The 25,648-nt window shown below is 54.4% G+C and overlaps 1 protein-coding gene across 1 annotated transcript; it reads right to left on the bottom strand.

The window, feature by feature from the left end:
- Positions 1-844: 844 nt before the first annotated feature.
- LOC122391323 (kinesin-like protein KIN-14I) lies at positions 845-24,808 on the bottom strand. The gene is made up of 8 exons (XM_043385119.1): positions 24,367-24,808; positions 19,792-20,011; positions 8,364-8,619; positions 6,200-7,132; positions 2,828-3,091; positions 2,165-2,535; positions 1,655-1,850; positions 845-1,238 (listed from the first exon to the last, which is right to left on the bottom strand). Exons 1-8 carry the CDS (start codon positions 24,398-24,400, stop codon positions 1,173-1,175), a joined length of 2,340 nt encoding a protein of 779 aa, XP_043241054.1. The 5' UTR covers positions 24,401-24,808; the 3' UTR covers positions 845-1,172.
- Positions 24,809-25,648: the final 840 nt, after the last annotated feature.

Raw genomic sequence — 25,648 nt, 5'->3', positions numbered from 1 at the left:
TGACGGGTATTCGTAGTACGTAACAACCGCCTCTGGCAGCTTCGTTAAATGTTACGAAGGCACCAAAACTACTTCGTAAATGTTCAAATAGCTTCTAAATTCGAATTCAGCTCCAAAAACTAGCCTAGAAACATGTAAAGCTGGAAAAAGTGAACCGAGGTCACCAAAGGTCAATGACCTGACCTGACCTTCAGGTGACCTTGACCTCCACCCAAATGCATGGGAGCAACATCAAATCACATGTGTGAACGTTTGAAACCACGAGAAGCTTGCAAACGCGCAGCTTATGTGAGCCGACATACACCGAATCGCGATTCCGGCCAAACACGGGTTCGAGAAATAGGTCACAGGAAGGTCACTTGGGTCAGGGTCATGAAATTTTCAGAGTAGGTGTAAAATTGATCAGCTCGAGGGTACTGAAAATTTCGTCGCGATCGGCCGCTTTTTACGCGAGGTATTCGCGAAAAACCATGGGGGGGGGGGGTCCATCCGACCCCCCCCCCCCTACACATGCGAGGGTTAAAACTAGAACACTTTTATGGAGAGGGACCAAGGAAGTTGTCGAGGTTTTGAAAGGCTTCGGGATTCAGATGTCAAACTGCCAACTAAAAACTATGCGCATTACGCAACTGTACGTACCCAAATTCGCTTTGACTTTCGAGCAAATATGCAAATCATAAAACACGTTAGTGGCAACAAAGTTTGATAAAAACAGCGCATAGCGATGCAATTTTAGTTTCAGCGCCAATAAAACCTACTGCCACGCATATGCTTGATCTAGTTTTTCGTTAGAGCTCCAAAAACGTTATTTCATGTTTTACTTACCCAATAAAACGTCTCGAGATTCCATTTAGCCAGTGTTTATTCAACTATCGCCGCATCGCTGCAATGATCACCTGCCAACTAATTGGTTGGTGTGTTCCAGCGTCTTTACAGTTTACAGCACTGCAACTGTACCACATGACCTCCCTCCAATGAGGTGATCTTTCGGCCGCTGCTTCTTGAGCTATTATTCCTAACAATAATAAATACAACAACAAGACACATTTACGAGATCATGCTGTCTAACAACTCCTACAAATAACACTTGCAAAACTTCTCAAAAGAGAAGCTTGTTTTCCCCAGCAGAAAATAAGCTTTGGTATAGCTCACGGTCCTCGGTCTAGCAGCCGTCAGCTGTCAAATTCCTCCCCGAGAGAAAGTATCGTTTCGCTCTTCTGTTTCAGCTTGGCAATGACCTGTGGACAAAGATGGAAAAGTGTGGAGACGTACTCATTTATCATACATTCGTCATCGTTGATATCGATGAGAGTGCGGTAAGCATATTCGTCGTTAGAAGTTCGCATTAAACAAACAAACAAACAAACAAACAAACAAACAAACAAACAAACAAACAAACAAACAAACAAACAAACAAACAAACAAACAAACAAGCAAGCAAACAAACAAACAAACAGACAGACAGACAGACAGACAGACAGACAGATAGACAGACAGACAGACAGACAGACAGACAGACAAACAAACAAACAAACAAACAAACAAACAAACAAACAAAAACAAACACACAAACAAGCAGATTAACACAAGAACTAAGTTTGTTCAGTAACATTTGGGTCATCAAAGATCAGTGTATAGCCCTGCCAGTTCGTACGTTTTTGAGTCGGGTGATCTCCTTGTTGTCGGCGTTGCGGGCGGCCGAGTTGGTGATCTGTTTGACCCGCGAAGCGTACTGCAGCGAGGTCAGCGTCTCGTCCAGGTTGTACTGCGCCGGGGAGATGTTGACGAACATCAGCGTCTTGGCGTTGCCGCCCAGACTGTCCTGCATCAGCATCGTCAGCTTGCTGTTCCTGTGGACGACAGAGAGACGAACAATGTCATGGAAATAAGCTGCAAAAGATAGCGAAAGGCTTGCCCCCCCCCCCCAAAAAAAAGTGCTAGTCCAACCAATGAAACCAATGAACCAAATCCATGGATTCGCTTAAATATCTTTTAAGACTGCATTTATCAAGCTTAACTGCTATGGTTTGCAGTAAGCACTATCTCACGTCATGCCGTGTCCTATAACAACTCTGATAAGCTCTGATAATTTTAGGCCACAAACACCGCAAAAACTACCATAGCATCGTACGTCCATAGTCAGCGCGCATGATACGTGTCTCACCTGTACGGAATGAAGTTCTGTCCCGCCGTCAGCGACGAGATGACATCCGCTAGGGCCGAGAGCGACTTGTTGATGGCGTTGGCCTCCCGCAGCTGGTCGGCGTCGGCGCCCGACTTGGCGGCTCGCTCGCTGCCGGCCAGGTCCAGCAGGCTCAGCTTGCCGCGCGTCACGGCGCCGTTGACGCGGCTGGTGGCCTCCACGGTGACACCTATGACCAGGTGGGAGCGGGAGCTGGCCGCGTTCATGCGCGTGGCGCCGGTGCGCCGGGCGCCGACGGCGCGCTCAAACAGCTGCTGCAGGTGGGCGGCGTCCTGGCAGGGCAGCAGCGCGGCGCCCGAGACCACCACCGTGCCCCGGCGGTCCTTCTTCACCTGACGGACGGCGGGGATTGGAGTAAGGAACACACAAGGCATGACACAAGCAAAGTTCTTATTCGTCCCTTTTGAATGTTAGCTGATTTAGTGAAAACGTCCATTCGATAATATGTGCTTGAGCTAAAAGATAAGCCTTTGATCGTTTTCAAACGGCTAATGTCACGTTGTTAAATCACTGGACATTGAATCGTCTAAGTTCAAACTTTTTAGCACTTCTTAACTTTGATTTCTTCAAGATATTTGCAGCTAATCTCCAAGAATACTCAGTCAAACTGACCGCCCGCCTCACCTCGAGTTTCTCGTCTGCTCGCGCTCCGGCCGGCGCCAGCAGGTCGACCAGCCGGTCGTTGTACAGCTCCAGCATGTAGGTGCTGATGGCGCAGCTGGTCTGCGCCGCGCGCGCCTGGGCCAGCTCGAAGAGCCGCCGGAAGGCGCGCGGCGCCACGCCCGGCGCCTGCTCGTCTCCCAGCAGCGTGTGCGTCTTCCCGGAGCCGGTCTGGCCGTAGGCGCAGATACACACGTTGTAGCCGTCCATACTCGACTGGACCAGAGACTGACGGCGAGATACAGGCGGAGTCAGTGTTGGCTGGGAGTGGAGGAGAGACAGATAGGATCAGTACCGACTGTCACTTGTCAGGGACATGCGAGATCAGCACCGACTGAAGAAGGTAGAGGATACAGATGGGAACAGGGTATATTGCTGGTGACCATTCGTGGTTTAATATGATCTTCCGAGTGACCACTGGTCATCAGCTGAACCCTATTACAGATGAGCAGGAGGCGTCGTGATTAAAAAAATATCATTAGGTTTTAGCACATTTGTTCAAAGCGGAAGACTCGTTCGTGTACATACCAAACATCTAATCCAAAACAAAATATATTTGCATTCATACGAGACATAAGTAGCAAGTACCATGCATCTCCAATAAGTGGAAGTGAACGGAACATGAGGAAATGGGGAATGACCTCACTAACGGTTTTCAGCAAAGCGAGCTAACGTCTTGAGCCTGACGCCAGCGAGACAGGGCGACTGTTTCGGAACGCTGCACTGCACTGTGTGCACTGACGCTTGAGTCTACCGTGTTGCTGTGAAATTCCGATTCGGCTGAAGCGCCTAACGGAGAAAGCATGGCAGTTCGCCCGGGTGACTTGGAGTTCCACTCGATGGCGTGTGGACACGCATGACCTCTTTGGACCATAAGCAGCAGCTCAGTTGCCTTGATGAATGAAAGGTCGGATGCGTAGGTGGGATCTGTGCAATAACGTCCATGACAAAAAGTGCAATGTGCCTACCAGACGCAAGAGATGTTCAAATTGAATATTGGAACCTTGACGTTGACCGTGATATTACTTCGTTCACCACATAATTTTTCGGTTAAGTGCATCCGATATAATAGTAAATGAATGATTATTAGGCGGCAATTAGGCGGCAAGGTGCAAGGTGCGTCGCCATGCGGCACCGATCCGGCGCAATAACACAGTTTCGGCAGGACAGTGATGAGCACGGACAGACATCTTATAATTCATAATATGCTTGGTGCCCACTAAATTTTACGTTATCGATTATAACAGTAAAATAAATTTGGTGGACACTCAGCCTAAGGTGAGGTGGACCTCGGTATTAAAATTTGATTGCGATTGATTGGTCCAGAGATGTGCCGTCAGCACGCGCTTGCGGGCGCCATAGGGTTAACACGTGACACGGCCAAAACGGCGAACGGACGAAAATCGGCCTGCCTATTGTTCGAAATTCGGCGATTGCTCGGCGAAATGATTGTCCAATACGCCGATACCTGACCAATCCACGCAGATCTTATTCGCCCTGATCCCTCTACCTACAGCATCCATCCATGTCTGTTTCACCGACAAGGAAATCAAACGCAAGGCTGATCCACACCAGCTCTGAGCTCTCTCACTAGCCGCGTGCGTCGGACTCGTTTCCGCGCCTCGGTAACGGACCGGACACGCCCCGGGCCAGAACGGTGGCATTTGTCGCTTCACACCGTCCGCACACGTTTCCGCTCCAGGACGGACGCCGCCGGCCGCGCGGAGCAGGCGGAATGCGGTACGCAAGGTGGTACACGAGTGCGGAGGGTAGAGGGAGGGGAGCGGAAGACAGAGTGGGGAGGGTAGGTAGGTGTTACGGGAACACTGGCTGAACTGAAACGGTGGTTGAGATTGATGGTGCCTGTAACTGTAACAATCCCAGGCCTTTGCAATGATCACTGTGAACTGGCGAATAAGCATGAATCCGAACATTTTACGTTACGACGGCTCGTGAATTAGCGGAATGACTGCGAGCTATTTTATGGTATGACACGCTTACAGTGCTTGGAGGAACAATAAAGTTACTTTTAATGGGATGTGTTCAGTTATTTTGCAAGCCGCCGGAGCGGAAGATTTTATTATTTAAATACACCAATGCAGATATGTCGAACTTTGGTAACGTGACATTTTATTTGCTTTGTATGTATGATTACGAGCGAGCGAGCGCAGCGAGCGAAGTGAGTCTTTTCAATATAACGGAAAAATCTCAGTATGAGCGGCCCGGCCCGGCCCGGCCCGGCCCGGCCCGGCCTGTAACGCTTTTGAGAGGCTTATATCTCAGCAACCGCTGGACCGATTGGCCTGCGGTCTTTTTTGTTGGGTAGCCCCATCCCTTCTACCTCGTAATTGACTACTTTTGATATATCTCAGTGACCGTCATAGGCGCGGGAGCCGGGGGGCAGTGGGGGCAGCTTGCCCCCCCCCCCCCAACTCTGGGGCCGTGGGGGCGGTGCCCCCACAGCTTTGAGACGGAATACCACACTTTTTTTTTGCAAATGTTCTCTTTTTTGTTGAAAAAGCCGAGGGGTGAAAAATAAGTGGCCTAAAACCGGTGAGAAAACTAGATTTGGGGGTACCCTAGGTTGACCTCTATTATGGTGTGCCCCCCCAGTCGGGAAGTAGTTCCCGCGCCCCTGGTGACCGTTGTGGCGCGTGCCACGTGAAAAGTCAAGGGTGTTCAAGCTGTTTTGCAAAAGTAGTGATTTTGAGAGGCTCATATCTCAGCAGCCGCTTGGGCGATTGGCTTGCGGTAGTTTTTGTAGGGTAGCAGCATCCCTTCTACCAAAAAATAGGATACTCTCGATGCATGTGGGTCACCCCCAGTGCACGTGCAAAATACAACAATAAGAGGTGTCATATTTGTTCCCATTTTAATAACTCGGTAATTACTGGGGCGATTTCGCTGAAACTTGGCAATTGGCATACAGGTAGGCACCCACCAGACAATGCATTCCCATGTGTTGCGGTTAAGGTGCTACTGCACGTGCGCACGTGCAGGGGGCGCTTCCAGATCTCGAGAACGGCTGGGCCGATTGCGCTCAAATTTGGTACACGGTTGGGGACCAGTTAGTAGGGTGCCGTCCAAAAGTCAGTTTGGACCCCGTTTGCACGTGCGCACGTGCAGAATGCCGCTTCCAGATCTCAGGAACGGCTGGGCCGATTGCGTTCAAATTTGGTACACCGCTAGCGACCGGTTAGAAGGGTGCTTTGCGCAAGCCCGTTGGAAGTACCCTCTCGCCCTTCCGCACGTGCAGGGCTCACTATCTCGCTCGCTCGTTCTTCGCCCAAAAGGCGTTTTACAGGTAAAATAATAGAATCATCCATCGTCCCTCACCTCGACCTCGTCGAAGATGCGCTGCTGGCTGGTGTCCTCGGTGAAGACGCGGTCGAACTGGAACTCTCGCTGGCCCTTGTCGCCGCCGACACAGAGCGTGTACGGGTCGGCGCAGTCGATGGGCGCCGCGCCGCCCTGGCGCCGCTCGGGCTCGCTCAGCGGCCGCAGCCGGCAGAACACCCGGATCCGGCCCTTCAGCTCCTCCATCTGGTTGAAGTACTGTTTGCGCAGCGTGCGCTCGCGCTGCAGCGCGTCGGCCAGCAGCCGGCGCTCCTCTTGGAGCCGGCACAGCTCCGACTCGCAGTCGCTGAGCCGCACCAGGCGGCTGCTGTGCTCGGCCTCCTGGCGCAGCACGCGGCTCAGGTCGTCCTTCAGACGGGTGTTCTCCGCCTGAAGCGCGTCCAGGTCCAGCTTCAGCATGGCGTGCTCCTCCTGTCTACATGCCAGCTGCTGTTCAGTCAGCTCGCAGCGGCGCAGGCTCTCCTCGAGGCGCGCCTCCAGCGCGCGCAGCTGGGCCGAGTCGGCACGCAGCTGCTCCAGCTCGTTGCGCTGGTTGTGCAGCTGCGTCTCGAGCTCGCCGATGCGCCGCTGCTGCTCGGCGTCCCGCTCGGTCAGCTCGGAGACGCGGCCGGTGAGCCGGCGCAGCTCGACGCTGTCGGGGCTGGTCACCTTGTAGGTGCCGCGCCGGTCCACGCCGCCGGTCCTCCTGCTCTCGGTGGGCGGCTCGTCCTCCGCCGAACCGGAGAAGGACAGGTTGGTGGTGAGGCTGCTGGAGTCGAGGGTGGCCGCGGCGCGCCGGCCGCCCGCCGGCGGCTGCTGGTCCAGCCGGAACTGCACACCAGAGCTGCTCAGCTGCTGCGTGAACTCGGACAGCTTCGACTTGAGCGAGAAGTTCTGCAGCGTCAGCTCGTCCCGCACCCGCTCCAACTGTACCTGCAACAGGGACACGGTGCGCTGCACACGCCAGCTGCCAGGTCGGCGCACCTTCACCGCCATCGGGTCGCCGGAGCCGCCCATCACCCCGCAGCGACCCCGCGGTCACCCACCGAAAACAGGCAACGCTCGTCACGAAATTGCGGGCTCCTCACCAGTAGCTGCACGACACGATTGCGTGAGATTACCGCGGCGCGGCAGAGCCATGAAGTGACGCAGCTGCGACGTGCTCTGGCGCACCAATTACGAACAGCGTCACTGTTAACTCGTGCAGCGTCTCACTCAAGACCAGCACAGGTACAGCAAAACTAAAACAGGCACCACTCATGAGACGCAAGAGCGGCTGTGGCAGCTACACCAAATCCTGGACACGACTGGGCTCCCGTGTAGACCAAACCTGCACGATTCGGGGCCGACGCGACGTGTTCTCACACTTTTACTGTTAGGCGTCGGCCGTCGACTGTCGGTAATCGGTCTGCCCGGACCGTGCGCCACGAACGCCAAGCGAAGCGAGTCGCGCGCGTTGCTCCCACGGGTAGCCATCAAACGATGTAACGCCGCGGGATGGCAGCCGGCCGTGCGGCGTTTATTGCGTTACCGCTTGTGGCGAAGATGGGCGGACCGCAGGCGGAATGGGGATGGCGCACATGGCGGCCTTGAGATGTGAGAAATATAGCGCGACGGGATGACAATCGAGGACAAACAGATGGGGTAAATGGAGCCAGATGGCTGTGGGAGAGTTTGAATGGGACGTGTGGTGAGCTTCAGTGAGCCGAACGGGAAATGACAGGCATAAGACCCACAGCTAATATTTACTGGAATGATGATGGAACAAGAAATAATGAGGAGCCATGGAAGGCTTGGTGCATGGGAACTTAGGGCCTTCGGTACATGTTGAAACATACCAGTGACTTGAAAGCAGATGATGTTGCACAATACCAGCTTGGAGCACACACAGCAAACATTGACACGGTTGTGTCAGAGGTCATTTAGCAATATATTTTTGTCAGCTAGGCAATGCAGGGTCGTCTCCAACTGGTATGCGGCGTGAGTACTTTTTCAAGCAAGTGTCTAAGAGAACAATATCAAAACAACAATCAAAACGATATCCCTCTTTCTCCCTCCCTTCCTCCCTCCCTCCCTCCATTACGGTCAGTCTGCTCTGTCTGTCTGTCTGTCTCCCCCCTCTCTCTCTCTCTTTCTCTATCTTTCTCTCGCTCTCTCCCCTTACCACGCTGCTCTGGAGCCGGGAGATCTCTCGCGCCGGATCGAGCGGGATCTTATCGAGCCGCGCCCGCTCCAGCTGCAATACACGGCCGCGCAGCTGCGCGATGGTCATATCACGCAGTTTGAGCTCATCCAGCAGTCGGTCAGAGCTGGCCAGAGAGGCCAGCGTCTCCAGAGAGGCCAGCGAGGTCTCGGACTCGATGTGCAGCGACTCGAGCTCGCTGGCGACCGGCTGCCGGCCCTTGGGAACGTCCGGAGACCTAAAAGAACAGTTATGAACATTGGTCAGGCATGGTGATTGTAGGAATGGCTATTTTCCGAAAATGACTGTTATAAAGCACTGAATCAATAATCTGGACAAAAATGTAAGGTAGCGAATGCTATAAAACTGCGAGCTAAAATACGATGCCGCTGGTAATGGCAGCAAATGCATTAGCACTGAGGTTTTGTCTTCGTGTTTGGAAAATAGGATAGCTACATATATCTGATAGGTACCTTTATCAATTAAGTGCGATTCAAAATATAATAATCCACTACCACTTAGTTGACGATGAAAAATAAGTAAAGCAGCTGATGCAGTTACAGTGGAATCCGCTTAATAAATCCTCGGATAATAAATCCAGCCGCTTATTGTGACCGCTTGAGCTGTTCCCGGATTTTCTCCATAGACATACATAGTTAATAAAACTGCTCAGTAAATCCATGCACTCCGTTAACCCGGCACCGCCTGGGCTATTTCCGTACCCACGACAGCCTGGGGGGGGGGGGGTCGGATCCGACCCCCCCTGTTATCTCGAGAACCAATGGTCGCATCGAGCCCCGCGAGGCGGCGTTCGAAAGGTCTCTACGAGACCTTCCCAAAGCACTCTTAAGATTTCAAGATTGAGGTCAACTTTCGGGTCAAGGTCAGGTCAAAGGTCAAATTCTGGGGTTTTGCATGATTAGGCTTACGGACAGCGGAATCGATAGCTGGGGCGTTCCACGACAAATCGACAAATAAAAAATTAAATTTGCACCCTCATATTTTATTTTTCGTTGAAAACTGGTGTAAGGGGTTGTGATGGGCGGGGAAGCCAGCTGTGGCAAGTATTTTTTTCTTCGAACAACGGTTTCCGAGATATAGCCTCGGGCAATTCCAGCAGGTCGCGCTGCAGCCCTATGTTTGGCGGCCTATAACTCAGAAACTATTGGTTTTCTACGATAAAAACTTTATATGGTTCAACTCACAATCAGCCAACAAACATTTTGGCTATCTCAGATTTTCAATTTTTGAAAATTTTAATCTCGTGACCTTTTGACCTATTTTTCGAAGAGTGACCTTGATAATTTCCTCACTGAAAGTTGCAATTTTATCTGATGACGATTAAAGCCTTATCAATTGTCATTCATATGCGAAAATAAAAAAGTGGATATCGCCCTGCGTTGACCTCAGGTCAGGTCATTTTTATGACCTGTCCATTATTACGAGCGGGAGCGACAGCGAGATCTCGAGAATAAAGCAAGATAGCGACAAGCGGTAAACGGTGCAGGGTACAAATGGATAAGGTCTATAATTTTTACTGAGGTCATTTTCAGGTCAGGTCAAAGATGACGTCACAGGAGCAAAAAGGAAGTCAAAATTGCGGCACTACATATATATGAAGTTTTTCTAGAATAACTTTCAAGGTATCCCATCTAAGAACAAACTAACAGCACCATCGTGATCCTCTCGTCGATCCGCATCGAAATATATGTATGTTGACCTCGAAAGGTCGAAAGGTCAAAAGTTGACCTTTGGTCACGTGACGAGCGGGAGCGACAGCGAGATCTCGAGAATAAAGCAAGATAGCTACAAGCAGTAAACGGTGCAGGGTACACACAGATAAGGTCTATAATTTTTGTACAGGTCATTTTCAGGTCAGGTCAAAGATGACGTCACAAGAGCAAAAAGGAAGTCAAAATTGCGGCACTACATATACGAAGTTTTTCTCGAATAACTTTCAAGGTATCCCAGCTAGGAACAAACTAATAGCACCATCGTGATCCTCTCGTCGATCCGCATCGAAACATATGTATGTTGACCTCGAAAGGTCGAAAGGTCAAAAGTTGACCATAGGTCACGTGACCTAAGGTCAACTTTTGACCTTTCGACCTTTCGAGGTCAACATATATATGTTTCGACGCGGATCGAGGAGAGGATCACGATGGTGATATTAGTTTGTTCCTAGCTGGGATAACTTGAAAGTTATTGGAGAAAAACTTCATATATATGTAGTGCCGCAATTTTGGCTTCCTTTTTGCTCCTGTGACGTCATCTTTGACCTGACCTGAAAATGACCTGAGTAAAAATTATAGACCTTATCCATTTGACCATAGGTCACGTGACCTAAGGTCAACTTTTGACCTTTCGACCTTTCGAGGTCAACATACATATGTTTCGATGCGGATCGAGGAGAGGATCACGATGGTGATATTAGTTTGTTCCTAGCTGGGATAACTTGAAAGTCATTGGAGAAAAACTTCATATATATGTAGTGCCGCAATTTTGACTTCCTTTTTGCTCCTGTGACGTCATCTTTGACCTGACCTGAAAATGACCTGAGTAAAAATTATAGACCTTATCCATTTGTACCCTGCACCGTTTACCGCTTGTCGCTATTCGACATTAGGGCCCCCTAATGAAGTTTAGTGGCTCGACGAGGCGCGAATTGAAGACTCCGCGAGCCGCCTGGTCCGAGGCAGGGTCGGGGGAACACTCTGTGGGGAGGGGGCGAGGACGGGGAGGGAGGGGGAAACGGGACGGAGGGGACAGCCGTCAGTCTGCGGCAGAGGCCGGCGGGGAGCGGAGATGGACCGCGGACAGCGCGTCCCTGTGTGATAGAGGGTGTGCTTTACGTCCTGTGAGTCGGGCTCGTGAGTAGTGTGGGTACGGCGCCTAGTGAGCACCATCGAGGACGACTCAGTGGAGAAACGGGGCATGGACACCGCTTATCACTACGACCGCGACAGTCACGGCATGGCAGGTGGGTCCGGTACGCCGGCACCAGCGTCCTCCACATGGGTCATGTGTGATATGGCTGGCTGTGTTGACGAGTTACCGGGTACCTGTTATGAGTCGTGTTGTGCGTGTGTTTGTTACACCGGCAGCGGAGGGTGCCGGGCCGTTCCAGGCTGACAACGCCGAGATTGGGCCGGTAAACGGCCGACGCCGGGCGAGGGGCGTGCAGGCCGACAGCGCCGACACAGGGCCAAGGCGGCCGACAGACCGGGTGCCGGGCCGTTTCAGGCCGACAGCGCCGACACAGGGCCATGGCGGCCGACAGACCGGGTGCCGGGCCGTTTCAGGCCGACAGCGCCGACACAGGGCCATGGCGGCCGACAGACCGGGTGCCGGGCCGTTTCAGGCCGACAGCGCCGACACAGGGCCAAGGCGGCCGACAGACCGGGTGCCGGGCCGTTTCAGGCCGGCAGCGCCGACACAGGGCCATGGCGGCCGACAGACCGGGTGCCGGGCCGTTTCAGGCCGACAGCGCCGACACTGGGCCACAGTGGCCGACAGACCGGGTGCCGGGCCTGTCTCAGGCCGACGACGTCGAGATTGGGCCGGTAACGGCCGACGCCGGGCGCCGGGCCGTGCAGGCCGACAGCGCCGACACAGGGCCATGGCGGCCGACAGACCGGGCGCCGGGCCGTGCAGGCCGACAGCGCCGACACAGGGCCACCGCGGCCGACAGACCGGGTGCCGGGCCGTTTCAGGCCGACAGACCGGGTGCCGGGCCGTTTCAGGCCGACAGCGCCGACACAGGGCCAAGGTGGCCGACAGACCGGGTGCCGGGCCGTTTCAGGCCGACAGCGCCGACACAGGGCCACAGCGGCCGACAGACCGGGTGCCGGGCCGTTTCAGGCCGACAGCGCCGACACAGGGCCACAGCGGCCGACAGACCGGGTGCCGGGCCGTTTCAGGCCGACAGCGCCGACACTGGGCCGGCTAGCGGCCAACAGCACGGGTGCAAGGCCGTCAGACTGTCAGCGCCGACACGGGTGGTGGTCGACGGGTGCCGGGCCGCCCGCGCGCAGCGGGGCTCGGTGGCGGCGGCGCGGCGGCGCCCGTGCCGGGCCGGCTGCGGTCGAACCGGAGGAGCCGGGATACAGATGGTTTACGACCCTGGGTGGCCGAGGGTGCCGGGCCGCCCGCGCGGCGGGGCTCAGTGACGGCGGCGCGGCGGCGTCCGTGCCGGGCCCGTGCGCGGCGGCGTCCGTGCCGGGCCGGCTGCGGTCGAACCGGCGGAGCCGGGCCACAGATGGTTTACGATCCTGGACCCCTCCCCCTCCCCTTTATGGCAAGCCCGCCCCAGACGGCGGGACACGACTCGACTATCACTGGTCCGTTGGGAGTATCACGTGTCTGGGGGGGAGTATCACTCTTCTGTCTGGTGGGAGTATCACTAATCTCCTGGGAGCGTATCCTGTTCGGAAGGTGTCACATGGCTGTTGGACCATAGCCGGCGTCAGCTGAGAGGTCAGATGTCGGGTGGGGGAGCGTCGGGCCGGCCGAGGCGGGCGGGACGGTCGAGGGGATGGCTGCATGGCGGCGTCCGGGGGGGGGGGCGAGGCGGGACCACCGGCCATTTGAGCAGTACGTGCACGGCCGTGATGGCGAGTGGGTGGCCAGGGTTTCCCAACGGCGGCGCGCATCCGTGCGACAGTGACGTTCCATTAGTGACGGTGACGTACGAATTGCTACGAAACAGCCTGGCGCCGGGCTCCCGTCGAGCCTATGAGACGGGCCAACGCCGGTACATTGAGTTCTGCAGGCGGTACGGGCTGACAAGCGTTCCGGCGTCGGATGACACACTCACATATTTTGTGGGTCACCTGAAACGGGCGGGACTAGCCGTCGCTAGCGTGAGGCAGTATTTGGCAGCAGTGAGACACCTTCATCTTCAGTGGGGTCGGCCGCTGCCAATGGGCATGCCCCCCTACACTGCGGCCGCGCTTCGTGGCTACGAGCCTCGGGGCGGCGGTACGGAGCCCCGCCGGCAGGCGATCGACATATCGGTTCTTCGCCGCCTGAAAACCCGTTTGGCATCATTATTGCCATCGGCTTGGGACCAGCGGTGCGTCTGGGCTGCATGCACACTGGCGTTCTACGGCGGCCTGCGGAGCAGCGAATTCCTCGTCACCGGCCACGGACGGGGAATACGGCATGGTGATGTGTCTTTCACATCGGTCGGCCTTCGGGTACTGGTGGGAATTCAAAAAAACCGACAGCATGGACCGCCAACGGCCGTCGAGCTCCCAGTAACAGGCACGTCCACTTGTCCTGTGAAAGCTATGTACCTGTACCGACAGGCAGGGCGCGCGGCGGATGAAGCGCCGCTCTTTGTACTGGACTCGGGAGCAGTGCGACGGCTGAATGATCTTCTCCGTCGCGCGCTTGGGCCCGGATTCTCTTCTCACTCCCTGCGGATTGGTCTGGCCACGGCTGCGGCGGCGGCGGGTGTGGCCGACCCTGTACTGCGCCGCTTGGGACGGTGGCGGAGTGCAGCGTGCGACGGATACGTCCGGGGACACAGGAGGGCAGTAATCGAGGCCTTGGTCGCAGTGGCGGGGTCGGGCCATTAGCGCTCAGTCTGGTACTATCGGTATCTTTTTTGTCGTGCGTGTTTGTCCACATGTATACTAGTCGAGATTATGACCGTGTGTACCGTCTGTCAGGATTGCGGCCGCTCAGCGCTGCCAGCGGCGAACAAGATAGGATCGACGCCCAACTGCGAGCGGAGTTAGACTGTGCACTCGCGATGGGCCGCCAGGATGGCACCATGCATCCGGGGTCCGGCGACGAACGCGGCGGCGGTCACGAAGGTGTGCGATCGCGTGCAGCAATCCACCATCAGAGCCAACAGCGCGATCACCTGCCCCCGGCCGCCGCTACGGTGACGGCGGCCGGCGCGGCGACGGCGACGGGCCCGGCTTTACGCAGTGGGCCCCCGGCAGTGGGGGCGGGGCCGTGTGGGCCGGGTACAGGGCCGGCGGCTGGCGGCCGTGACCGAGAGCCGGTGGCACGACCCCGGCGGCCCGGCTGTTATAGTGCGGAGGACTCGTACATACGGGGACGATGGGCCGGGACTGATGACGTTCTGGGGTATGATGACGATCGCGAACGGGCTGGTTCGGCGGCGCCGGCGACACGTTTCGGCGACCTTCGACGGCACGGCGGCGGCCCTGAGCCCCGGAACGCGGACCCGGAGCAGCGCGGCCGCACCGGGCGGCGGCGGCGCCGCCGACACAGCAGCGATGGGGGACCGGTGCGCCGCCGACGGCGGGACGACCTGTCGTCCTCATCAGAGTCGGAGTCTGACGAAGAGGACGGCATCGACCGGAGGGTGGAGTATCGGGCCGCCCCGACGCGGTCACGGACGGGGGCGGCGCCGACGGCTCTGCGGCTGCCTGCGATCCAAGTCAGAGCCGAGCGGCGGCTACGGAACAGGCGCCTGTATGTGTCAGTGGAGGAGGCTTACGATGCCGCAGAGGGCCGGCCGAACACGGCCATGGAGTATGTCGACCGTGTGGCCGGCTTGCTCACACACACAGTGTTTCACTTCCCTGAGTGCGGGCTGCAGGTGGTCGGGTACCTGAGCTGGCTTGTCGGGCTGTGTGCGCGGCGCTCGCTCCGCGACGTACAGGTGGCCGATAGCCGGGCGCGTCAGGCCATGGCCATGCGGCCGAGAAATTTCATGACGCATGATGATCTGGACCGGTTCGCGGCGCCCGCGGCCCCAGTGCGGAATGGTGGGAACCCAGGCCCCGGGGGAGGGTTTCGTAATGGCCGAGTGACATGTATGCGTCATGTTCAACGGAACGTGTGCCGTTTCCCGTGCCCCGAGAACAGGTATCACCCGCCGTGTACCGAGTGTGGTTCTCAGGTCCACCCTACAGGTTACCACGGAGCACCAATCGGCGGTGGCGGTTTTGGCCCGGCATTATTGGGCCGCGGCCGGGGACCGGTGAGCCGCGGCGGTGTTTTTCCCTAGTGCCCAGGTGAGTGCAACACCTGCCGCGGCGCGAGACGCGTGCCCGCCTACACCGGTATAGGCGTCGAGAGACTTGACCAAGTGTTCCGGGGCTGTCCCAATGTTAACCTAGACACGCGGAGGTCGTCTTGTACCGCTTCGCGTCAGAGCTCAGCGGATAGGGTTCAGAGGGGGCCGCCGGTGGAGATTCACCGCGACAACCGCTCCGCCGTGCGGCGCAGCAGGGCCGTGTGTGCTGCGATTACTCGGGAAATCAATAACGGATTCCCTAGGGGACCTGTTCAGACGCCCGGCTCTTTTTAGACCTGTCCCTCCCGATGGGAGCTTTGTGGTGTCGGTCGGGGTGACACGGACGACGCGGTCGCCGTCTACGATCACATTCAGGCGATATGTCGCTATATATCGAACTTTTGGGGGTCATAATAGACACCGTCGCCACTGTCCGGTTAATAAGGCTTTAATCGTCATCAGACAAAATTGCAGCTTTCAGTGGGGAAAATATCAAGGTCACTCTTCGAAAAATAGGTCAAAAGGTCACGTCATCAAAATTTTCAAAAATTGAAAATCCGAGATAGCCAAAATGTTTGTTTTTATGTGGGCGAGGATGGATGACATGATTATTATTAATATAATGAGGCTTGAAATGATCTCACGCATGTCAAAGTGTTTTTATTTTAGGCAAAATAAATATCTAAAACAGTAAAACAAGCTTTCGGCACTACGCCATCATCAAGTTTCAACTTGATGATGGCGTAATGCCGGCCAGAGCGCCCTAACCAGCCTGAGGGGCCTTACCAACCCATTAGGGGCCACCTCTAGGGGCCCCACATCCGTCTGTGATGTTCCCACTCCAATTTCTCTGAGGGCCCCGTCATGGCAACTGATAGCCCTCACCGGCGCCTCTGAGGGCCCAAACCGGTCTCGAAGGTCCCCCACACAGGCACGAGGGGCCCTGTGGCGCCAATGGGCCGCTGGGGTCTAACTGGCCATATTTCTGGTCATATTTCAACTCAGAAGTGCCCCACAGGGCTCGTAAGGACATCTCATGGGCCCCTAAGTAGCCACAAAGTTCCCCATAAAAGCCATGCGCCGGCTTCTTATAGTGCCCCTTGCTGGTCGCTGAGGGCCCTTACCGGCCTATTACGGCCACCTCTAGTGGCCTCAAACCCGTCTGTGATAGCCCCACACAAGTTTCTCTGAGGGCCCCATACCAGTGCTTCTGAGGGCCCCACACTGGCACCCCTGAGGGCCCCACACCAGTGCCTCATAAGGACCTAAATCAGCAGCTCTGAGGGCCCAACATCGGCGCCTCTGAGGGCCCCACACCAGCGCATCTGACGGCCACCCACCGGTGACTTTAAAGGGACCCTCCCACCTTCAAAAAAGTTAATGAATTGGCACGAAAGTGATGTCGCTCGGTTCAGAAAGAGCGAAAACGAATATGTACCAAATTTCATCGAAAAATATTCACCGGTTTTCAAGATATTAGACTTTTACTTTTGTTTACTTTTTGGGATCTCCGCTGTTCCTAGCGACTTTATTTGAAAGTGCGGCATTTGTTGCGCGCAAAGCAGCATATACCACCGCGTGCTACAAAACGTTTTAGTCAAACATTTAACGGACGTTCGAAAGCCTGATGACGTCATCAGATTCCCGTAATGGTTAAGAGATAGGGACCACGCTGGTCCCACCCTGCAAGTAAAGGGAAGAAATTTCTTGAACACCATAAAGCTGCAGGGGTTGCGACCAGGATAAATGGTGGTTTCTGAGCCTGGCCGCAAACTTGGCTATCTCAACTCAAAACTAATGTTAAGGTGGGAGGGTCCCTTTAAAGTGCCCTACATCGGCGACTCTCGAGTACCCCAACGGCGTCTGAAAGTATTATACCGGTCTCTAAGGACCCCACAGGGCTTTTGAAGGTAGCGCCGGCCTATGAGGACCCTTTACTGGTCTGAGGACCCCTTGCTGGCTTGTAAAGGGTTCAGACCAGCAGCTCAAGCCTCTAAGGGCCCCACATTCGTCTGTGACGGCCCCACACCAGTGTCTCTGAGGGCCCACAACGGCGCCTTTGAGGACCCTCACTAGCGTCTCTCAGGGCCTCACACTAGCACTTCTGAGGGTATACAACGTCACCTTTTTGGCCTCAGTCAGCAATAATACCTCTGAGGGCCCCACACCAATGCTTCCAAAGGCTCCTTGCCGGTGGCTCTGAAGGTCCTACACCGGTACTTCTGAGGGTCCTACCGAAGGCACCACACAAGTCCTTTATCACCTCGCTAAGCTTTAATCCCATACCGGCCTTCTGAGGGCGCCACGCCAGTGCACCCATTGCATCACACGGGCAACTGTAAAGACTTCACACTGACCTCTCTGAGAGTCGCACACCGGTGCCTTCCTCTGAGGGTCCCATACCGGCTCATTGCCCACGGCCCGGCCACTCACCGGTGACGCTGAGAGTTCTCACCGGTGACTCTGAGGGTCCTACACTGAAGACTCTGGACGCCCCCACCAGCTTCTAACAGCACCACGCCGGCCTCTGAGGGTATCACGCCAAAACCTCAATGGATCACACACTCGCCTGTGAGAGCCCCACACCGACGCCTCTGAGAACCTCAAAGGGCTTGACCGGTGCATCTCTGAGGGCGTGACACTGGCATTCTAAGGCACCACGCTGGTCTTTGGGTGCCCAACGCACAGGCCTTCTGAAAGCAGTACGCAACTTTTAAGCAGCCACGCTTAACTCTCAGAGCCCCACACCGGCCTCTGATGGCCCCTAAGCTTTCGAGCCTGCTTAAAGAGGACCCATTCCAGGCGTGAGCCTGCAGGACGGGATCCAGCCAAAGACCTCTCACCCACTCAAGGGCCCACAGTAGACCGAGGACTCTTTCAAGTGCTCAGCTTCAGATGACTCTGAGTCTCGCTGCGCGCTCAGGACACTACTCGTTGGCCCGGAAGGCTCACATCAAGCGATCACACAGGGCTATTTCTCGGCTTCGATGCTTGTTTGCGATCAGAGCGTCTCACCTGACGCTCTCATGGGCTGAATTCGCTAGGCGAGTCCCTTTGAGTTATCGAGCCCAAAATGTAACACTTTGTGTTGGGCAGCATACAGAGCCCGCCAAAACGTGCGCACGTCCTTCACTTGCGCACGTTCAGAGGAGCAACCAAACTGTGATACCTAGCCATGGAATTATGAATCCCCCGGTCCGCACGATGTTCACCTATATCGGACACGTTTCATCGCGATTCGCCAAGTCAATGCGTAGTTAGTATATGTAAACAGCAGCAATTTAAGCACCCCTGACTGAGCTATCGCAAATATTTGCCAGGGGGAGGCGCGACCCCCCCCCCCCCCGGGCCGAGAGCGGCACAGATGTCGATGGAGCGTTATAGGGAGGGGCGAATCATTAAACGTTTCGACGCATTCTGAGAAGGGGAGGCACGTAAGGGCAGAGAGGCGTCTGGGGAGGGGCGGCAGGTAGCGGCGGCTAAGTGCCTTGGGAGGGCGGCGCTACTGCGATAGAACATTTTGGAGAGGGGCGGCGTGTTGAGGGCGGTGGGTTGTTGTGGCGAGGGGCGTCACATAGTGGGTGCCGAGGTACTGTGGGGAGGGCGGCAAGGCGTCTATGGAGGGCGGCACAGACGGTGGTAAAGCGTTGTGGGGAGGGGCGACGCATTGAGAGCGGCGGGGTTTTGTGGTGAGGGGCGGCACATAGAGGGCGCCGAGGCACTTCGGGGGGGGGGGGCACATATATATGGCGATAGAGCATTGTGGGGAGGGGCGGCTTATTGAGGGCGGCGGGAAGTTGTGGCGTGGCGAGGACAGCACATAGAGAGCGCCGAGGTACTCTGGGGAGGGGCGGCAAGTCATCTGGGGAGGGCGGCACAGCGGCGATAGAGCATTATGCGGAGGGGCGGCACATTGAGGGCGACGGGGTTCTGTGAGGGGCGGCACATAGAGAGCTCCGAGGAACTTGAGGGGGAGTCGGTGCGGGGGCGGAAGGACATCTGGGAGGGGCGGCGTGTAAAGGGCACGAGTAGTGAGGAGCGGTACGTTGAGGTCAGGCGTATAGTGGACCGAGCAGCGCCGTTTCTTTTGCTTCGTTTTGAAGTCCGCGAGTCCCGCAATTGTAGACTTCCTCTACCGGGGGCGGCATTTCAGCATCCAAAAAAATGGGCTGGAATTTCCAGCGTTCCAGCCCGGTGGTTACGCCCATGGACCTGACGCTGCTCTGTGACTAGCCTGGCGTTATTCTCTGACTGACCTGAAGTTGTTCCGTGACTACAATAGCGCTGAACCGTCACTGCCCTGGCACTGCTCTGCTACTGACCTGGCGTTGTTCTGTAACTGACCTGCCACTGCCCTCTGACTGTCCCGACGCTGCCCTCTGACCCACCTGCCGCTGCCCTCTGACTGACCTGGCGTTGTTCTGGAGCAGTTGCAGCTGTCGGCGGGTCTTTCTGTGCGCGCACCGCTCCAGGTGCAGCAGTACGGCCGGCTCCAGCTCCGCCGGGTGCGGGGAGCAGGGCGCCGCGCGACGGCCAGGCGTCGGCTCCGGCCCCTCCGACAGCACCGTGCGCATCGCCTCCAGACTGTCGGGCTCGTGGCCGTCCGTGCCAGAGTCGTGCTGAGAGCCGCCTGCAGGCGGACGGAGAGACACGGAGAGACATTGGTTCAGTGGTCAGTGGCCACAGCTATATACGGACAGGGGGAGACGAGACACTATTACGAACACGGAGGGACGCGGGACGGCGTCAGTGATGACCGGCTCACGGACTGAGGGACACGGCAACTACATTTTTTTAGCAATAATTATTGGGATAGGTCATACTGGAATAGATGGTGACTTGTGTCCCATTGCATCAAACCCTTTCTCTCTCTCCTCTCTCTCTCTCTCTCTCTCTCTCTCTCTCTCTCTCTCTCTCTCTCTCTCTCTCTCTCTCTCTCTCTCTCTCTCTCTCTCTCTCTCTCTCTCTCTCTCTCTCTCTCTCTCTCTCTCTCTCTCTCTCTCTCTCTCTCTCTCTCTCTCTCTCTCTCTCTCTCTCTCTCTCTCTCTCTCTCTCTCTCTCTCTCTCTCTCTCTCTCTCTCTCTCTCTCTCTCTCTCTCTCTCTCTCTCTCTCTCTCTCTCTCTCTCTCTCTCTCTCTCTCTCTCTCTCTCTCTCTCTCTCTCCCACTCCCCGTGTTTCAATCGTGCAACATCTCGTCTCGTCACGTTTCGTCACACTGCGTCTGATCACGTCACGTCCGGCAGCTCACGTCACGTGTCTCAGGCCGTTATCAGGACACCTGCGTCACGTATCGTGTCTTCGTCACGTCACGGCTTCACGTCACGAGAGTCAGCGTGACGACCCCGGCGGCACTGCGGTCATCCAGGTCACTGGCACCTCGACATCGGTCAGCGGCGATCAGGAAGGCGACGTGCTTTGGTGCTCGTTATGAAATCACTTGAAAATAGTTTTTGATAGTCCGAAAATTGGTTTCATTCTCGTCAAAGCCGTGACGAGTTACGATGTGATTTTAGTTAGTGCGTTGTTGAAGTTCTGCAGAGCAATCTATAAACTCAATCAGCGCAACTACATAACTAAGAAAAAAGATCAAACATTTATCGTCGGCGAAGGCGACCGACACCGGAACATCTCGTTCCGCGTGCCCGCCGGCCACGACACACGATGAGTTTCTAGCCGAGTTTAGAGTGTTATTCGAGTTTCCCGATCCGAACGAGTACCTACAACAAAAACGTTCTAGCTCAGCTAAACCATTGAACCGTGAAGTGTTGTGGATGGTGAGGTTTTGTGAATGGGACTAACAGTCGAAACTATAAAACCATTTTTAGACACAGGCTATGCTACCCTCCCCGAATAACAAAACACTTCCCGAATCCCGAATAAGACGTGTTAGACCTTCGAATGGCTGGCTGCCAATTTGAAAAGCGTTTTAAGCATAAACAAACTTATTTGGGCATTGCTAATGCTACCGCGCTTAACAGCGCTTAACCCTATTCCTGGCGGGCTCCGCCGGGACAAGAAACTGGCGGGGGGGGGGGCCGATTCGGCCCCCCCCCCTGAGATCTCGAGAACGAAGCAAGATAGCGACAAACGGTAAACGGCATCGAATACGCACGGTCAAGATCTACAATTTTTACCAAGGTCATTTTCAGGTCAGGTCAAAGATGACGTCACAGGGGTCGAAAAAGTCAAAATGGCGGCGCTAGATATGGAGAGAGTTTTTCTCGAATAACTTTCGAATTAGTCAAGATAGGAACAAACTAAGGGCATCATCGTGATCCTCTCGTCAATCCGCATCGAATGATATATATGTTGACCTCGAAAGGTCAAGGTCAAAGGTTGACCTCAGGTCACGTGACCTCGAGGTCATCATGTATATCATTCGATGCGTCTTGACGAGCTGAACACAATGAGACCATCCACGCGTCTGTATCTTGTTCCTGTACGGAGTTATTGGCCAAAAACCTTTGGTGACCTTTGATGACGTCACATGACCTCACAGCTGCCCAACAGCAAAACAGACCTCAAGGTAGTGAAGGTTGATCGTATATGAAGTCATGTATGGTATATGGGGCCATTCCGACCCGTTTTAGTGGTAAAAACAGGGAGTTGATTTTTCCCCCATTGACTTATAATGGGGAGGTCGCGAAACTGACCTGACCTTAGGTCACCGATATCAAAATTCCGAGATATACAAATTGCACATACTGGTACCCTAACTAAAGCCTGAAGAGAAGAAATTGATCGGTCAAAAACTCTAGCTCTGGCGTGATTGCAAACTTTTCTGAGGTAGGGTCACCAAACCGCCTCTGGTGACCTGACCTGAGGTCAGATCAACTCAAAATTTTCAGACATGTTGCGTAGAAGCCTTTTAGGAAAAGTCAGAAAATTTGAGCTTCCTAGCTCAACGCGTTTGGAAGAAATAACCAAAAAACCTCAGGGGGGCTCCTGAGGCCCCCCCCGCCAGGAATAGGGTTAAGCGAAGCACAAATCACGAACAAGTCACAGCGTTGTGTTGAGTGACGTTGGTATTTTTATTGATCCTACAACTCGTACTCAGCTGTTTTTTAAATATCGCTACTTGAAGCTTCGTCACTCCCTTCACACATCCGTCTTCGATACCTTTCCATTCCCGTGATAGCCGTGGGAACTTGTGGCTCGCGACATCGATAGGCTATAAGTGATAACACGTGTCTGACAGGCGCTTCCATCCGAACACGCGGCCAACCAGTATCATTACAGCGCCGATCGGCCCACATACGCGGAAACCGTGAGGATAGCGACCGACATTCGACTCGAGCGCCGGATCGTGGTCTCAGGACCGGGACGGGCAGGTCGGCAACGACCGCGACGTTGGATCGCTGGCACGTCGGTGGCCTGGACGAATAATAGTCGGTCTGGTACGAATTATGGTCGCTGTGGAACGAGCTGGTAATGGTCAAGCTGTGGTCAGTCCGGGACGAATTTTGGTAGAGCGGTTCAAAATTGTGGTCGGTCTGATACGACCTGTGGAATATTGCTGGCTTGGGGTGAATAGTGGTCTGTTGCATGCGAAGTGTGGTCAAGATGAGACGAAATATGGCCGGTCTGCAGCGAGGTTCTCGTATGGTTGAGTCGGCAGGGACCAGCCTTGCTCAAATAAGAACAAGCCATGCTCGAGTCGGGACGAGCAGTGATCAGTCATGATTCAGACTCCAGTGGGGACCGACTACGCTCGGTCGGGCACAGATCGGCCACCTGGGGACGAACCGGGTCACCGCGGGTAGGGGTGACCGCGTCGGCGACCGACACCGGAACTGTTCGTTCCGCGTGCCTGCCGAGCACGACGTACGACGGACGGGTCAGCTGCGGATCACGGATCAGTTCCGTGAACAACAGCGGGTTACCGCGGGCCACTGCGGACCGGCGCGGACTGATACAGGCCGAAACAGACCGGGACAAACCGAAACAGATCGATATTCGATACAGACCGACACTGGCTGGTAAATACATAGAGACCGAAACAGATCGATACGGACAGACACAGATCAGCAAGAGCCGTTTCACGACGGTCTATATGGCGAATGCACCTAATTTGACCAAATCTAAGTATGAATAAAGTGTATAACATATAGCCGTCGTGAAAACGGCTAATGTCTTCGCGAGAGTATAGACGTTTATTGGTGTAGAAGGAGCTATTTCCCTTTGCTTGCTACTTGTTATTGCTTCGCAGCAGTGCCTAGCAATTCTTTTGGTGACATTTGCGGTTTAGTATGATTGTAATTTGTAACCACTGATAGACATATACATTGTTTATCGTAATTAAATATTCCTCAGTGGTCCCACGCTCATATCACGCCAAATTCCTTTTCAATAGTTGTATACCTAACGCTGTCTTTGAATTAGTGAAAAACACAGTATTTTAAAGGCACGGTTTACCTGCGTATTTTGTTTCCTTCTTTTTTAATATCTTAGGCCGGCTTTGAAAACCTTAACAGCTTGTAAAAAATTAAAGCTGTCAAAAAACAACTTCAAATTAAATATCGTCTATTATGTCACTACATACACATTACCAGTACAACCCAGGTCAGGATAAAATAATAGATCTTTCTTTAATTGATCTTATGATCGTTATGATCAATCATAACGAAGATATTTTTTTTTGCCAAAAACAAAACAAAAACAAAAACAAATACAGATGAGCATCTCGTTTGGTGATTGATCCAAGCATGCTATACCTACTTTATCGTAAATAAAACGTCGTTTCCATAAAACAAGGCAAGGACAAAATGCAGATGTTGTTGGACCCAGGTCAGGTCACAAACCGTCCAGTGTTCACTGTCAGGTGGCCATTAAATTCACCTCTTCGTAAGCCCACGGACATGCAACGTGCATCGTAGTTTTCTAACGAAACAAAGCTTCAAATGGGCATCAGATAAAAAAAACGCTTGACTTGACCGCCGTAACACTTCTCGCGCAAGTTTCATGCAAAAGTAAGTCCCACCTACCTGGTCGCAGTGATTTGAAGTAGCTGGCCAGCATTGACCTCGATGAGGTCTACCGCGGGAACCAGTCGAACCGCCAGGCCGCCGAGTCCGAATAGAGCAGTCGCTGGAAGACACCATCCACTGGGGGCTATGGTCGCGACAATAGGTTTCCGTTTTGTAGATAATGATATAACTATGAGGATGGTTCACTCTCGAGTCTCGAACCTCACATAAACTTTCAGCAGCTCTGTTGAAACTGTTCTGTGGTGCTGTTTGCTGTTTGTCACAATATGGCCTTCTCCGCCAATGGGACTGTCCCTTCCGCTGATTTGACTATCCTGTCCACCGCCGTCTTTACCCGCCTAGTCTCCGCACAATGCACGGCTTGTCTACGCCGTCTGCCGCGCCCCAGTAGCGGACAGGTCGGGAAGCGTCTCACTCAGCTGGAGACAGCGGCCCGACTGAAGTGGCCCGCTCCTGTGCCGGCCGGGCGGCAGGCGACAACGCGGAGCTAACAGTTTCTACGGATGGTGGGGAGGGGGTCGGGCAGGTCGGAGGGAAGAGGGTGGAGGGCGGAGGGCAGAGGGCGGAGGGAGCGGAACGAAGGAGAGGGACAAGGGTGGAGGGCGGATAGCGCAGGGCGGAGCGTTGATTTGTGCAGGAAGTTGCAGCTATGGGCAAGAGCGAGAGGTAAAACGGGGTCACAATTTGGAAGGCAACGGAAGAAAGCAACGTTTTTGTTCTCGGCTAGCGATCTTGCTAATGACAGACCTTTTCGCTTTTTTTTCTTGAGCTCGATTGCTCATGAGTTTGTCTGAAGTTTTTCGAAATATGTGCGCTTATCTATAATTATAGCTGGTTCGAGCTAACCCCTACCTATGCCTTGATTGGTGCGTAAAACGGTGACACATCCTAGCCTCTTGGTCTACTTATATACCCTTTTAACCCGCGCGGGGCTGGGGGGGGGTAAATTTTACCCCCCCTCGCGAATTTTTGCGATATCTCAAAAACGGCGGCGCGCAGCGCCGCCAAACTTTCAGTACCTTTTCTTACATCAATTTGACACGTTCCCTGAAAATTTGAGCGAAATCCGTCGGAAATTTTTTGAGAAATTGACGTTTTAGTGACGTCATGTTCGTCATTTTCGCCTCAAAAACGGCAAAAGTTCAAACGCCGCTAACATCTTCATTTTCAAAGGAATCAAGACGTAACAAAAAAGGTTATACGTAATTTTACTTTGTCTATCAAATGGCTATCTCGGTTTTTTGAAAATTTTGGATTTTGGCCTAAATTTTTTCAAAAA

This window comes from Amphibalanus amphitrite, unplaced genomic scaffold (assembly GCF_019059575.1).
Source record: "Amphibalanus amphitrite isolate SeventyFive unplaced genomic scaffold, NRLGWU_Aamphi_draft 000432F_arrow, whole genome shotgun sequence".
Taxonomy (NCBI): domain Eukaryota; kingdom Metazoa; phylum Arthropoda; class Thecostraca; order Balanomorpha; family Balanidae; genus Amphibalanus; species Amphibalanus amphitrite.
Note: the sequence above shows the minus strand (reverse complement) of the source record. Positions and strands in the feature narration are given on the sequence as shown.

Bases quoted from the DNA above. Each gene is read 5' to 3' on its own strand.
- LOC122391323 (XM_043385119.1), bottom strand. From the start codon at position 24,400: ATGCTGGCCAGCTACTTCAAATCACTGCGACCAG. The intron at 20,012-24,366 runs GTAGGTGGGACT...GTCCGCCTGCAG, and splicing joins CTTCAAATCACTGCGACCAG to GCGGCTCTCAGCACGACTCT. The intron at 7,133-8,363 runs GTAAGGGGAGAG...TCCCTGTTGCAG, and splicing joins CCCGGCTCCAGAGCAGCGTG to GTACAGTTGGAGCGGGTGCG.